The sequence below is a fragment of the Salvelinus sp. IW2-2015 genome, unplaced genomic scaffold (genome assembly GCF_002910315.2).
Source record: "Salvelinus sp. IW2-2015 unplaced genomic scaffold, ASM291031v2 Un_scaffold2492, whole genome shotgun sequence".
In the NCBI taxonomy this organism is placed as follows: Eukaryota; Metazoa; Chordata; class Actinopteri; order Salmoniformes; family Salmonidae; genus Salvelinus; species Salvelinus sp. IW2-2015.
Window position 1 is genome coordinate 80,585 of NW_019943809.1, and position 15,309 is coordinate 95,893.

The 15,309-nt window shown below is 45.5% G+C and overlaps 1 protein-coding gene across 1 annotated transcript in view; it reads left to right on the top strand.

Annotated features, from left to right (window-relative positions):
- Positions 1 to 8,842, top strand: part of LOC112074092 (G-protein coupled receptor 176-like) — a 29,415-nt gene extending 20,573 nt beyond the window's left edge. Inside the window, 3 exon segments of the mRNA XM_024141315.2 lie at positions 323 to 409; positions 412 to 574; positions 7,437 to 8,842. Coding sequence (XP_023997083.1) covers positions 323 to 409; positions 412 to 574; positions 7,437 to 8,673 — 1,487 coding nt within the window. The 3' untranslated portion in view covers positions 8,674 to 8,842.
- Positions 8,843 to 15,309: the final 6,467 nt, after the last annotated feature.

Genomic DNA, 15,309 nt, shown 5'->3' on the forward strand with positions numbered 1-15,309 from the left:
TGTCTCTCCCCTCCCCTCTCTCTCTCTCCTCCCCTCTCCCTCCTCTCCTGTCTCTCCCTCTCTCTCTCTCTTTTCCTCTCCCTCCCCCTCTCTTCCCCTCTCCATCCCTCCTCTTTCTCCTTCTCTCTCTCTCGTCCCCTCTCCCTCCTCTCCTGTCTCTCCCTCTCTCTCTCTCTTCCCCTCTACCTCCCTCTCATCTCTCTCTCTCTTTTCCTCTCCCTCCCCCTCTCTTCCCCTCTCCAACCCCCCTCGTTCTCTTTCTCCCTCTCTCTTCCCCTCTCCACCCCCTCTCTCTCCCCTCCCCTCTCTCTCTCTCTCCCAGGCAATGGCACAGTTTTATGGTGTACCTGCTGTACCAGTGTCTTCAAGTCGGTGACCAGTTGCTTCATTAAGAACCTGGCGTGCTCAGGATCTGTGCGGGTCTAGTGTGTGTTCCTTTCGACGTGGCTCTAGGGGCCAGCCCTCGCTGCTGCTGGTGGCTACACACTCTGCTGCTCTGCAAGGCCCTGAAGTTCCTCCACAAACTCTTCTGCTCCGTCACCGTGCTCAGCTTCGCTGCTATCGCACTCGACAGGTGGTGATTGCAGGAAAATCAAACTGCACTGCTAGTAGCTGCAACATATTGCTTACTGGTCCCATCTGTTTCAGATCTGTCTTGGGGGGACTGCTAGCGGTGATTCTTGCCTGATATTTCGGTGCAGTAATAAAGCACATATCCTGTGTTCATGCTTTTTATTTATTTATACATGGGAAGCCACACAGCGGGGAAACTGCTTGATCTTGTAAACACAGACCTTTAAACGACCCCCCCCCCCCCCGCCACTGTTTCAACATCATTTCCTGTCGTTTAGGTTCCACATCCTCCAAAGAATGACGACGGCTACTTCTACATATTCATGAACTGGGTCTGGGTTGATTTAACATTAACAAATAGGGGACTGAACAGCTGTCAGTGTAGCTAGCTATCTTGCTAACTTTGTCTAGCTAGCTAATATCATCGGTTGTTGCTGTTATTTGTTACGACACTTCATTCAAAAGATTAGCCAGCTGGCTCTATGGCTGGTTCTGTAGCAGGATTTGTCATAAGCATTAATTTAGGGAAAACTTCACCACAGATGGAAACCACTGGCCTGTCTTTAACTTCACCACAGATGGAACCACTGGCCTGTCTTTTAACTTCACCACAGATGGAAACCACTTGGCCTGTCTTTAACTTCACCACAGATGGAAACCACTGGCCTGTCTTTAACTTCACCACAGATGGAAACCACTGGCCTGTCTTTAAACTTCACCACAGATGGAAACCACTGGCCTGTCTTTAACTTCACCACAGATGGAAACCACTGGCCTGTTTTAACTTCACCACAGATGGAAACCACTGGCCTGTCTTTGTTATTTCCAAGTTTTGGCATCTTCCATAAATTGCGGGCCACGAATCCTGCCATAGAAATAGTTTGAAATAATAAGATCTATGGCTGGTTCTGGTTTCTTGTCATAAGCATTGTGTTTCTACATTGTAATGACTCGCTGCAACCTTTTGTAAGTAGGCTGCTGTAGGCTGCTGGTAGGCTGCTGGTAGACTGCTGGTAGGCTGCTGGTAGACTGCTGAGACTGCGGTAGGATGCTGGTAGGCTGCTGTAGACTGCTGGTAGACTGCTGGTAGACTGCTGGTAGGCTGCTGGTAGGCTGCTGGTAGGCTGCTGGTAGGCTGCTGGTAGGACTGCTGGTAGACTGCTGGTAGGCTGCTGGTTGACTGCTGGTATTAGGCTGCTGGTAGGCTGCTGGTAGGCTGCTGGTAGGCTGCTGGTAGGGCTGCTGGTAGGCTCTGCTGGGTAGACTGCTGGCAGGGCTGCTGGTAGACTGCTGGCAGGCTGCTGGTAGGCTTGCTGGTAGGACTGCTGGCAGGCTGGCTGGTAGACTGCTGGTAGGCTGCTGGTAGGCTGCTGGTAGACTGCTGGTAGACTGCTCTGGTAGGCTGCTGGTAGACTGCTGGTAGACTGGCTGGTAGGCTCTGCTGGGTAGGCTGCTGGTAGGCTGCTGAGGCTGTTAGACTGCTGTAGGCTGCTGGTAGGCTGCTGCTAGACTGCGGGTAGGACTGCTGGTAGGCTGCTGGTAGGCTTGCTGGTAGACTGCTGGTAGGCTGCTGGTTAGACTGCTGGTAGGCTGCTGGTAGGCTGCTGGTAGACTGCTGGTAGGCTGCTGGTAGACTGCTGGCAGGCTTCGGCTGCGGTACATCAAAGCCAAGTCTGCCCGTGCTCATGGTTCTCACAGGGGAACTGAAATGAAAGGGTACAATGACTTTGCTCATGATCATGCACACCTCAAATTAGAAGAATCCTTGAATTTTTCCCCCCAGGTGCCTTTTCATCATCTGGACAGACACTGGTGGTTTCTAGCTAATGTTACACCTGTTAAAGCAGTGGTGCGTGTAGTAAAGCAACACTTTTATTGGTCTAAACCGTTCATATTGGGGCGACGGGGTCATCTATAGGGGCTCCCGAGTGGCGCAGTGGCCTAAGACACTGCATCTCAGTGCAAGGACGCGTCACTGCAATACCTGGTTCAAATCCAAGCTGCGTCACACCAGGCCGTGATTTCGGAGTCCCATAGGGCAGCTCACAATTGGCCCAGCGTCGTCTGGGGTAGGCCGTCATTGTAAATAAGAATTTGTTCTTAACTGACTTGACTTGTTAAATAAAGGTTCAATACATTTAAAATATATATATATATGTTTTATACAGACTAGCTAAAAGATAAGTGAAAATTGATAACAGATTGATAACAGATTATGATAAATTAATTGATAACACATTGATTGATAACAGATTATGATAAATTAATTGAAAACACATTGATTGATAACAGATTATGATAAATTAATTACCAGAAAATGTATTGTCATTTGCTCCATGGCTCAGGTGGCCAAGTTGACACAAAGCTGTTTGTCTCATCTCAGTCACCAAGAGGAAGAACTTTGCAGCTGTTTTAATAAACAATGCCATGCTGGTGGGTGGCAACATTCAAATAAAACCCAGCCCTCCTTTATGAAAAAAACCCCACATGAATTTCACATGTGAAGTGTTCCAAAAACACGTTTTCATGTGATAACATGTAAAGTAACATGTGATAACATGTAAAGTAACATGTGATAACATGTAAAGTAACATGTGATAACATGAAATGTTATGTGAAGTGTTCCAATTTTCACATGATTTCACATCTGAAATTTCACGTGAAAACATGTTTTTTTACTGTAGGTTGAAAATAATTTGTATGTCATATCATAGGAAAAGACACTGCATTCACACAAAATTGCACGAAGTAGGCAGTTTGGATTTTTCACTTCAAATATATCATACTTTGACTAAAACGATTACTTATTGACTTAAATCGTTGTGCAACATCATGGGTAAGCTCTGGCCATCGTCTTTCAGCTCGAAAAAGTGGATTTCTACTGGTATGGGCGTTTTAAAACTGAAAACAGTATAATCTGTTTTTGTACCAGATAAAACCTCTATCTCTACTCACCCCCGGTGGTTTGGAGACGGGCTGTAATTGATGCAGCATGTGTACTCCACTCTGCCTGGTGCTGTTTGTCTCTCCTGCAGAGCTCCCTGTTCTGAGCTGCAGCCAAAATAACTGACAATCCACAGGGGGGGGGGACTCTCTCCCTGACACTCACAGCTACACTCCATTCTACACTCCATTCTACACTAACAGCTACACTCCATTCTACACTCCATTCTACACTAACAGCTACACTCCATTCCACACTCCATTCTACACTCCATTCTACACTCACAGCTACACTCACAGCTACACTCCATTCTACACTCACAGCTACACTCACAGCTACACTCCATTTACCTCAATAGGTATAACTTCGGTTCTCTAACACGTCACATCTCATCTCTCTCGCATCAACTACACTCTCAATTCTAACACTCCTTCTCTTGGACTCGGGTGCCAATTCTTACACTACCAGTTCTAGCACTCACTCATTCTCACTCCATTCTACACTCACTCACTTCTACACTCAGCTCCATTTCTACATGCTCCTCGCACTCCATTCTTCACATCACTCATTCTAACACTCCATTCTACATACACTACATTCTACACTATCCATTCTTCAACACTCACTCATTCTACACTCTCCATTCTACCCTCACTCCATTCTACAACTCCATTCTAACTCCATTCTACATCACTCCTTTCATACACCTCTCATCTATCATTTCACACTCCTTCTTACACTCATTCCATTCTACACTCACTCCATTCTACACTCACTCCATTCTACACTCCATTCTACACTCCATTCTACACATCACTCCATTCTACCACTCACTCATTCTACATCATTCTAACTCCATCTCTACTCTACATCATTCTACATCACTATTCTACACTCCATTCTACACTCCATTCTACACTCACTCCATTCTACACTCATTCTTCACTCACTCCATTCTACACTCCATTCTACACTCACTCCATTCTACACTCCATTCTACACTCATCCATTCTAACCTCCATTCTAACTCACTCATTCTACCTCATTCTACACTCCATTCTACCACTCATCTCCATTCTACACTCCATTCTACACACACTCCATTCTACACTCCATTCTACACTCCATTCTTCACTCTCATCTCCTTACACTCCATTCTACACTCACATCATTCTACATCCATCACATCCATTCTACACTCCATTCTACATCCATTCTACACTCACTCCATTCTTACCACTCCATTCTACACCTCACTTTTCTTCAACTATCCTTACTACACTCCATTTACACATCCATTCTTACACTCCATTCTACACTCCTACTCATACACTCCATTCTACAACTATCCTCCATTCTACACTCACTCCATGTCTACTACCTCCATTTCTACTCATTCACACTCCATTCTACACTCCTATTCTACACTCTCATTCTACACTCCATTCTACACTCTCACACTCCATTCTACACATCCATTCTACACTCCATTCTACACTCCATTCTACACACTCCATTTACACTCACTCATTCTACCACTCACTCCATTCTACACTCACTCATTCTACACTCCATTCTACTCTACACTCCATTCTACCACTCACTCCATTCTACACTCCATTCTACACTCCATTCTACACTCACTCCATTCTATCACTCCATTCTTCACTCACTCCATTCTACACTCCATTCTACACTCACTCCATACTCACTCCATTCTACACTCCATTCTACACTCACTCCATACTCACTCCATTCTACACTCAAGCTACACTCCATTCTACACTCACTCCATTCTACACTCACTCCATTCTACACTCACTCCATTCTACACTCCATTCTACACTCACTCCATTTCTACACTCACTCATTCTACACACTCACTCCATTCTACCTCACTCTTCTACACTGCTGTTTGTCTCTCCTGCAGAGCTCCCTGTTCTGAGCTGCAGCCAAAATAACTGACAATCCACAGGGGGGACTCTCTCCCTGACACTCTCAGCTACACACTCCATTCTACACTCCATTCTACACTCCATTCTACACCTCACTCTTCTACACTCATTCTACACTCATCATTCTACTCCTCATTCTACACTCCTCCATTCTACATCATCCATTCTACACTCACTCCATTCTACACATCCATTCTACACTCCATTCTTCACTCACTCCATTCTACACTCACAGCTACACTCCATTCTACACTCACAGCTAACTCCATTCTACACTCACTCCATTCTACACTCACTCCATTCTACACTCACTCTTCTACACTCACTCCATTCTACACTCACTCCATTCTACACTCACTCATTCTACACTCATCCATTTACACTCACTCCATTCTACACTCACTCCATTCTACACTCACTCACAGCTACACTCCATTCTACACTCACAGCTGAACACATTCTCTCCTTTTTTGCTCTATCACTACACTCTCTTCTTCATCACTGCTACACTCACTCACTCACTCACACACTCACTCACACACTCACAACACACACACACAACACACACCTACTTGCACGTTTGTAAATATGTGTATTTTGTCCACATAAGACTCTCCACACCTCAGTAAGATCTCTCTCTTCGGCTTGCTCCACTTAGCCACGCAAAACACCACTTATACTCATTCATACTGGAGTACGTTTCTGTTCAACCAGTCAAGGGTTCTGTGAATGAGAGCGGGAAACAATGATAGATTTGCTACTATCATTCTTCAGTCTATATCCATCTTATCCTCCGCAGGGTAGTTTACATGTATTTTGACCCACCTAGTTAGGGTGGTAGGTAGGTAGGTACAGCAATGTTAGTTTAGATCAGGTGTAGGCAACTAGATTAAGCTGCAGGACAATTTTTTTTGTTGGAACGAATGTTCGGGGGGGGGGGGGGGCAGAAAATGATGAAATAATTTGTACACTGCAAATTGACCACAACTACGGCCAAAAAGATATTGTATTTGAAAATAACAATCAATTCATACCTTGATCACATTGAGACACGATCACATGTCTCTTTTTTTTATTTGTGGGAATACTTGGGGACAGATTACAAAGCCTTTGTAGTCTACTCTGTCCTGATCTACATCGACACACAAAGCTTGGTAGTTACTACTGTCCTGATCTAAACACAAGACCACAAAGCCTTGGTAGTTACCACTGTCCTGATCTACATCGAACACACAAGCCTTGTGTTACCACTGTCCTGATCTACATCGAACACACAAAGCCTTGGTAGTTACCTGTCCTGATCTACATCGAATACACAAAACCTTGGTAGTTACTACTGTCCTGATCTACATCGAACACACAAGCCTTGGTAGTTACTCCTGTCCTGATCTACATCGAACACACAAAGCCTTGGTAGTTACCACTGTCCTGATCTAACATCGAACACACAAAGCCTTGGTAGTTATCCTGTCCTGATCTACATCGAACACACAAAGCCTTGGTAGTTACCACTGTCCTGATCTACATCGAACACACAAAGCCTTGGTAGTTACTACTGTCTCTGATCTACATCGAACCACACAAAGCTTGGTAGTTACTTACTGTCCTGATCTACATCGAACCACAAAGCCTTGGTAGTTACCACTGTCCTGATCTACATCGAATACACAAAGCCTTGGTAGTTACACTGTCCTGATCTACATCGAACACACAAAGCCTTGGTAGTTACCACTGTCCTGATCTACATCGAACACACAAAGCCTTGGTAGTTACTCCTGTTCTGATCTAACACTCAAAGAACAGAATGCTTACAGTGTATACGTGTTCTTCTTCTGTTGTCTGTTGCTTTTTTTTGACTAAGTATCTACAGGTTAATGTTACGGTTAAAGGTGTCACTGCAGAGGCTCAACTCAGTGTGAATGCTCTGCAGTGTGTAATGTTGTCTATCCTCTCCTCCCCTCTAGGTACTACTCTGTCCTCTACCCTCTGGAGAGGAAGATCTCAGACGCCAGGTCACGTGACGTTGTCATCTACATCTGGATTCACGCCACCATCGCCAGCGTGCCTGTGTTCGCCGTAACCAACGTTACGGACGTGTACGCAACCTCGTCATGTTCCGACGCCCGGGCCCGCTCCCTGGGTCACATGGTCTACGTGCTGACCTACAACGTAACCACGGTGATCCTTCCGCTCGTTGTCGTCTTCCTGTTAATGGTCCTGATTCGCCGAGCCCTCAGCGCCAGCCAGAAGAAGAAGGTGATCATCGCGGCGTTGAGAACACCTCAGAACTCCATCTCCATCCCTTATGTCTCTCAACGCGAGGCTGAGCTACATGCTACGTTACTGGCTGTGGTGTTAGCCTTCTCAGCCTGTAGCGCCCCCTATGGGGCGTTGGTGGTATACCGCACTCTTCTCGGGGACGGGGAGGACTTGTCCCCTTCTCTCCATCTCACGGCCATCTGGCTGCCCAAGGTGTCTCTCCTTACCAACCCTCTGCTGTTTCTGACGGTGAACGGCTCAGCTAGGCGCTGCCTGTTTGATGTTCTAGTCCGGGTACACAGACGCTACAGCCGGCGTAACGTGGTCAGCACTGGGGATCTGGGGCTGAGGGGCGAGGGAGGGTTGGGAGGGTCTGGGGCCCTGGAGGGGTCTGCTCGGGCTGGGAGCCAGCTCCTGGAGATGTTTAATATCGGACAGCAGCAGATCTTTAGGCCGACCGATGAAGAGGAGGAGGAGGAGGTGGAGAATGAGAGCCCTTCATTAGGGTCTGGGGTGGGGGGCTGTTCTCATCCCAAAGAGAACCACCACCAGGCAGGGGGAGGAGGGAGACATGGAGGGAAGGTGGTTCGACAGAAAGAGACCGAACCAACCAGAGACAGCGTCCCGGTAACTAAAGAACAACCTCCTCTCATATTTCCCGAGGTCTCACCTGTCCGTGCCTGTGCTTACACCTCCTCGTCACAGGTGGCGCCAGCAACCCCCACGGATCCCGAGGACGCCACCCAGTTTGGGTTTGGGCCGTTCGAGCTGCCGCCCCAGTGGCTGCCGGAGACCAGGAACAGTAAAAAGAGGCTCCTCCCACCGCTAGGGAACACCCCCGAGGAACTGATCCAGACCAAACAGCCACGCCCACGGCCAGAACGACGAATCAGCAGGAACAACAAGGTCAGCACCTTCCCCACATCGACCCCTGAACTATAAACCCTGAACATTGACCTTTGAAGTGATGATCCCTGATCACAGTTATGGGCGGAGGTCAGCATGTGGATGATTTGTGATCGGTTTTGTGTCAATGACTGGGTACAAAGTCAGTGGAGGAAGTCCCACCTGACCAACCACCTGACCAACTACCTGACCAACTACCTGACCAACCACCTGCCCAACCACCTGACCAACCACCTGACCAACCACCTGACCAACCACCTGACCAACCACCTGACCAACCACCTGACCAACCACCTGACCAATCCACCGCCCCAATACCACCTTGACCACCACCTGACCAACCACCTGCCCAACCACCTTGACCAACCACCTGACCAACCACCTGACCAACCAACCATGCCAACCTACCTGACCAACCACCTGCCACCAACCTGACCCAACCACCTCCCAACCACACTGCCCAACCTGCCACCACCTGCCCAACCACCTGCCCAACCACCTGCCCAACCACCTGCCCAACCACCTGCCCAATCACCTGCCCAGACCACCTGACCAACCACTGACCAACCCCTGCGCAACTGCCCACACTGACCAACCTACCTGCCAATACCACCTGCCAACCACCTGCCCAAACACCTGCCTCCAACTAACCTGCCCAACCACCGTGCCCAACCACCTGAACAACTACCTGACACACCACTCTGCCCAACCACCTGCCCAACATACCTGCCCACTACCTTGCCCAACTACCTGACCAACCACCTGCCAACTACCTGCCCAACCACCTGCCCAACACCTGCCCAACTACCTGCCCAACCACCTGCCCAACCCACCTGACCAACTACCTGACCAACCACCTGCCCACAACTCCTGCCAATCAAACCTGACTCAACTACCTGCCCAACTACCTGACCAACCACTGCCCACTAACCACTGCCCAACTACCTGCCCAACTACCTGACCCAACTACCTGACCAAACTACCTGACCAACCACCTGCCCAAGGGCCCCTTGTAAGAGAGACAGAAAGTACAACTCCAGAGCTTGATGAGTCTGTCTCATTATTGATTCTCTCTGTCGTGTTATACGATACATTTATTAAACATGAGAATGGAGTGTTGAGTTTGTCACAACCCGGCTCATGGGGAAGTGACCAAAGAGCTCTTATAGGACCAGGGCACAAATAATATATAATATATATCAATAATTTGTGGTCTTTTTTAGCCGTCTTACATATAAAACCTTATTGTTTCATAAAAATTGTGAAATACTCACCACAGGATTAATGAGAAGGGTGTGCTTGAAAGGATGCACATAACTCTGCAATTATTGGGTTGATTGGAGAGAGTCTCATTCTTTAAATCATTTTCCAACACACGTCTGTGCCTGTATTTAGTTTTCATGCTCGTAGGGCTGAGAATCCACTCTCACATAGGTACATGGTTGTAAAGGCCATCAGTGTCTTAACAGCCGCGATTTGTCAAGGCAAAGAAACTCTGAGCGCAGCCCTATCCAGAAATCTGTCAGTGGCTTCTGATTAAATTCAATTTTCACAGAACCGCTTATTGCAATTTTGATGAGGCTCTCTAGTTCAGATATCGGTAGGTGGACTGGAGGCAGGGCCATGAAAGGGATAACGATCCAGTTGTTTGTGTCGTCTGTTTCGAGAAAGTACCGTGCGTAATTGCTCACTCAGGTGCTTCGCTATATCACATTTGACTGTACGGTAAGCTTGAGTTCATTTGCACACAAACAATACAATGATGGAAAGACCTGTGTGTTGTCCATGTTAATGCAGACAAAAAAGAGCTCCAACTTCTTAATCATAGCCTCAATTTTGTCCCGCACATTGAATATAGTTGCGGAGAGTCCCTGTAATCCTAGATTCAGATCATTCAGGCGAGAAAAAACATCACCCAGATATGCCAGTCTTGTGAGAAACTCGTCATCATGCAAGCGGTCAGACAAGTGAAAGTTATGGTCAGTAAAGAACTTCAAGAAAATACACGAGAGTTCAGGGGCCTTGCTTTAACAAAGTTAACAATTTTCACTGTAGTGTCCAAAACGTCTTTCAAGCTTTCAGGCATTCTCTTGGCAGCAAGAGCCTCTCGGTGGATGCTGCAGTGTACCCAAGTGGCGTCGGGAGAAACTGCTTGCATGCGCATTACCTCTACACTATGTCTCCCTGTCATAGCTTTTGCGCCATCAGTACAGATACCAACACATCTTGACCACTAAAGTCCATTTGATGTCACAAAGCTGTCCAGTATTTAAAAAATATCCTCTCATGTTGTCCTGGTTTCCAGTGGTTTGCAGAAGAGGATGTCTTCCTTAATTGACCCCCCATAAACGTAACGGACATGTACCAGGAGCTGTGCCAGTCCCGCCACGTCTGTTGACTCATCCAGCTGTAACGCATATAATTCATTGGCTTGTATGCAAACATCTCCTGCCATGTCACTGATGCGTTGTGAAACAGTGTTGTTTGATGAAGGCATTGTCTGTATAGTTTTTCTGGCCTTTTCCACCAGCATTGCCCCAGCCATATCCGCGGCAGCAGGATGAATTAAGTCCTCCACAATAGTATGGGGCTTGCCTGTCCTAGCCACTCGGTAGCTCACCATATAAGACGCTTCTAGCCCCTTCTTATTAATGGTATCTGTTGCTTTTATACATGTCTTACTACCGAACGTTGTCTTTATTCTCGCTCAAAAATCTCCCGTGGCTTGTTTTTCAAATTGTCATGTTTCGTTTCTAAATGTCTGCGCAAGAGTGAATGTTTCCCGTGAGAGAGTAACGGTTAATGTGATTGGATGTTCATTATTTGACTAGGCTACCTGTATTTGACATTGTGTTGTTATTTCGCTGAACACTAGATGGTTTAATTTTTATTTTTGGCAGTGAAACGAGGCTACTCAGGCGAGAAATAAACCTCACCCAAATGTATAGCCCCGTTGAAAAATATAAATGTACTGTTTGAAAATGTGAAAAAAAATAGATAGATTTTTTAAAATGTGAATCACATTTTTATTTGGCGTACCCTCGACGGCATTGCGTACCCCAGTTTGTGAATACCTGGTGTAATGGATACATGTTATGTAAATACCAGGCTAGTAGGTAAAAGGCCACGCACCAGACCACGCACCAGGCCGCTCACAACACCTAATATCCCAGGTCTAATGTCTAAAGCCACGTTTTTCTGGAGACATTGGTCGACCCCAATCTCTTCGTGGTCCTTCATAGCTCAGTTGGTAGAGCATGGTGCTTGTAACGCTAGGGTAGTGGGTTTGATTCCCGGGACCACCCATACGTAAAACAGAAAGCTATGGACGCATGACTGTATGTCGCTTTGGATAAAAGCGTCTGCTAAATGGCATATATATTATTATATATTATATATTATCCACAATGTCCTGGTTTGGATGTTCTCGCTTAAAAAAATAATAATATATCTTTCCATGAAACAGTTGATTTGTACTGGCACTGCTAACAGAGCAGCGGGGGTTAAAACCTTTTCAATATCTCTGTTTTATTCAACATAATTAGTCCAATCAATTCGTTCTAGTTGATTTCTAAGAAAATGTTGGACTTCAGGCCAATGATGGATTGAACATACACGCAATGCATTTAATTCTTGGAAGGACACATTTACATTGTGATTGACATGGACAGTAACACGAACAGTGGATGAATAATGGATTCTGGGTGACATTGATTAAACGGTTATCATGATTAAACGGTCATCAAGTCTTTTATCTGTGTCAAACCTTAGCTGTGGAATTTTTGTTTTTTCATCAAAAGGAATATATATTTCATTTTGAAAAATCTGTAAAGCCTTGAGTCGTAGCTGTCCATATGTGGTTTTAATCTGCATTATATGTTACCTTGAGGGTAGAACATGTGTGTTGAATATCATTCATGTCCAATGCCAATCCTTTGTACTACAGATACAGTGACTTCAATGCAATGAATAACATGATAAGTGCAATTGTACAGTATGCAAATAAAAGTACTTTGAATTAACAGAATTGTATGATCCTCTTTGCTTTGCTCATATTCTATAATGAAATTCTTCAGTGTTCGTTAACCTCTGGTTCCTGGACTGGCCCCGGTCGGTGGGATGCTAGAGTGTTAGTTTTGATGTTAGCTGTACCTCAGGAGGGAAAAAAACATAGCTTGGCTGGTCCCAGATCTGTTTCTGCTCTTGCCAACTTCCTTGCTCATTGCTCAAACCAATGAGTGACAAGGAGTTGGCATTATGACTGGCAACTGACTATCCTACCGATCCTTGACTTCGGCGATGTCATTTACAAAATAGCCTCCAACACTCTACTCAGCAAATTGGATGCAGTCTATCACATTGCCGTCCGTTTTGTCACCAAAGCCCCATATACTACCCACCACTGCGACCTGTATGCTCTCGTTGACTGGCCCTCGCTTCATATTCATCGCCAAACCCACTGGCTCCAGGTCATCTATAAGTCTTTGCTAGGTAAAGCCCTGCCTTATCTCAGCTCATTGGTCACCATAGCAGCACCCACCCGTAGCACGCGCTCCAGCAGGTATATTTCACTGGTCACCCCCAAAGCTAATTCCTCCTTCGGCCGCCTTTCCTTCCAGTTCTCTGCTGCCAAAGACTGGAATGAACTGCAAAAATCACAGAAGCTGGAGACTCCTATCTCCCTCACTAGCTTTAAGCACCAGCTGTCAGAGCAGCTCACAGATCACTGCACGTGTACGGTAAATAGCCCATCCAACTACCTCATCCCCATACTGTTATTTTATTTATTTTGCTACTTACAGTATCTCTACTTACACACTCATCTTCTGCACATCTATCACTCCAGTGTTTAATTGCTATATTGTAATTATTTCGCCACTATGGCCTATTTATTGCCTTACCTCCCTTATCCTACCTCATTTGCACACACTGTATATAGACTTTTTCTATTGTATTATTGATTGTATGTTTGTTTATTCCATGTGTAACTCTGTGTTGTTGTTTGTGTCGCAGTGCTTTGCTTTATCTTGGCCAGGTCGCAGTTGTAAATGAGAACTCATTCTCAACTAGCCTACCTGGTTAATTTTATTGGTCACATACACATATTTAACAGATGTTATTGCAGGTGTAGCAAAACATATTTTAAAGAAATATGCCAGTCCCTGTTTATTAAACAGATTGAGAAACACTCCTAATGGACCATCCCTAGTAGAAGGTCGGTCCAAAATGTCCTATTTCCTATATAGTGCACTACTTTTTACCTTCTTCAAAAGTAGTGCACTATAAAGGGAACAGGGTGCCTTTTTAGGACGCAGACCTTGAAGAGAGGCTGGAGTGAGGGGAAAGATCTCCTACCTACCAAGTCTCCACGGATCAATTCTATTGACTCTGCAGAGAAGCTGCCGATCAATACCCTGACCGTTTACAACACAGTCTGCAAGGTATAAATGAAATGAGAAATTCACTTTCGCCTAACGAAAGTCTCTTGATCAATTGATAGTCAGATTTAATCTATAACCCTTACATAAAGATATTTTGTTGTAGCGCTTAAGTCACAAGGTCTGAATCATGTACTTTGTCATTTTTTATTTTTATAAACGCGTGGTCACTGACAGATTTATGTGCTATCAAGTATGTCAACAACATATATGTACAGTGGAAAAGTATGTGACCCCTTTGGAAATACCTGGATTTCTGCATAAATAGGTCATACAATTTCATCTGATCTTCATCTAAGTCACAACAAACAATTATACGTTTTCATGTCTTTATTGAACGCATCGTGTAAACATTCACAATGCAGGGTGGAAAAAGTATGTGAACCCTTGGATTTAATAAATGGTTGACCCTCATTTGGCAGCGATAACCTCAACCAAATGTTTTCTGTAGTTGCGACCTGCACAAAGGTCAGGAGGAATTTTGGACCGTTCATCTTTACAAAACTGTTTCAGTTCAGCAATATTCTTGGGATGTCTGGTGTGAACTGCTCTCGAGGTCATGCCACAGCTTCTCAATCGGGTTGAGGTCAGGACTCTGACTGGGCCGCTCCAGAAGGTGTATTTTCTTCTGTTGAATCCATTGTGTTGCTAATTTACTTCTGTGTTTTGGGTCGTTGTCCTGTTGCATCACCCAACTTCTGTTGAGCTTCAATTGGCAGACAGATAGCCTAACATTCTCCTGAAAAATGTCTTGATAAACTTGGGAATTCATTTTCCCATCGATGATAGCAAGCTGTCCAGACCCTGATGCAGCAAAGCAGCCCCAAACCATGATGCTCCCTCCACCATACTTTACAGTTGGGGATGATGTTTTGATGTTGGTGTGCTGTGCCTTTTTTTCTCCACACATAGTGTTGTGTGTTCCTTCCAAACAACTCAACTGTAGTTTCATCTGTCCACAGAATATTTTGCCAGTAGCGCTGTGGAACATCCAGGTGCACTTTTGCAAACTTCAGACGTGCAGCAATGTTTTGTTTGGACAGCAGTGGCTTCTTCCGTGGTGTCCTCCCATTAACACCATTCTTGGTTAGTGTTTTACGTATCGAAGTCTCGTCAACGGAGAAGTTAGCATGTTCCATAGATTTCTGTAAGAGTTTAGCTGACACTAGGATTCTTCTTAACCTTATTGAGCATTCTGCGCTGTGCTCTTGCAGTCATCTTTGCAGGACGGCCA